This window comes from Frankliniella occidentalis, unplaced genomic scaffold, assembly GCF_000697945.3.
Source record: "Frankliniella occidentalis isolate FOCC.00 unplaced genomic scaffold, Focc_3.1 Scaffold15, whole genome shotgun sequence".
Classification (NCBI taxonomy): Eukaryota; Metazoa; Arthropoda; class Insecta; order Thysanoptera; family Thripidae; genus Frankliniella; species Frankliniella occidentalis.
This window is the reverse complement of record NW_026267145.1, coordinates 1,102,478-1,103,446: the sequence shown is the minus strand read 5'-3', so window position 1 is coordinate 1,103,446 and position 969 is coordinate 1,102,478. Positions and strand designations below refer to the sequence as shown.

Sequence of the window (969 nt, the reverse complement as noted above, 5' to 3'; positions counted from 1 at the left end):
CGCTCAAGCGTAGCAAAACACTTTGAATCGCATAAGGTTAGTCAGAGCAGGCCGACCACGGGCGCGAGCTCACAGGGCTCTGCCGAGGATGCGAAGGAGACGTGGCGCGGCGGGCGAGCGGGGCGGAGAGGGAGGGGGGCGATGTTTGGTGTGTTGGAACACCCCCCCTGAGGTTGCAGGTTTGGAAAGAACGCGAAAGATGCGTGGGAGGGAGGGTATAGTAGGCCGTGGGTGCGGCATGGGGGAGGGAGGCGGACGAGAAGCGGTGCTCGCTCAACTTGCGTTTGAGCAAACCGTTTTACCTGCGCGTACTATTTGGCAGGCACAATATGTCAGTTCGATGCGTTCTTGTTTGATATCTGTCACTAGAACACTGGCTCTGTTTTTCCCCTCAGATGTTGCCGAATTGGGACGCGCCACGGTCCGGTTCGCTTTCGCTGAAGCTGCGGACCAACGAACCAAACGGACTCGTCATCTATAGCCACGGTGCCAACTCCAGCCACGTGAGTAAAACGGTTCACTTTTTATTTATTTCACACCGTCAAAATTTAATCTACCTTGAACAGTTGAAAACATGTTAATTATAAACACTATGAAAACTGTACAATGTTATTATGAATTGAGGGACGAAAGAATGACACTGAAAGTACAGTTTTAAAGTACATGTCTGAAATAAAGATCATCCAGAAAGTTCGTCCGTCATTTGGCGTTACTAACCGGGTCAAGTTCAGGATATGCAAGCTCTCATAGCGCCTGATAGGTAGGCCACATCTTGCCTCAGTGCATGTGTGTACTGCGGGCCGGCCTACCCCATGTTTCGCAGGCGCCAGGCTCCCATACTACTTGTTCCGGATGAAGCGAATAGAAAAAGGAACGTTCTTTCTGGACGATAACTTTAATACGTTCCCACCCATGGGAGGTCCCTCTTCATGCTATTGTGACCATATGTGCGCTCATATGGGACTTGAC

The 969-nt window shown here is 50.8% G+C and overlaps 1 protein-coding gene across 1 annotated transcript in view; it reads left to right on the top strand.

Annotated features, from left to right (window-relative positions):
- The window catches only part of LOC113211552 (neurexin-3-like), a 27,669-nt gene that overhangs the window by 6,777 nt on the left and 19,923 nt on the right, over positions 1 to 969 (top strand). The window contains exon 6 of the mRNA XM_052264011.1: positions 323 to 426. Coding sequence (XP_052119971.1) covers positions 323 to 426 — 104 coding nt within the window. The remainder of the gene's footprint in view (positions 1 to 322; positions 427 to 969) is intronic.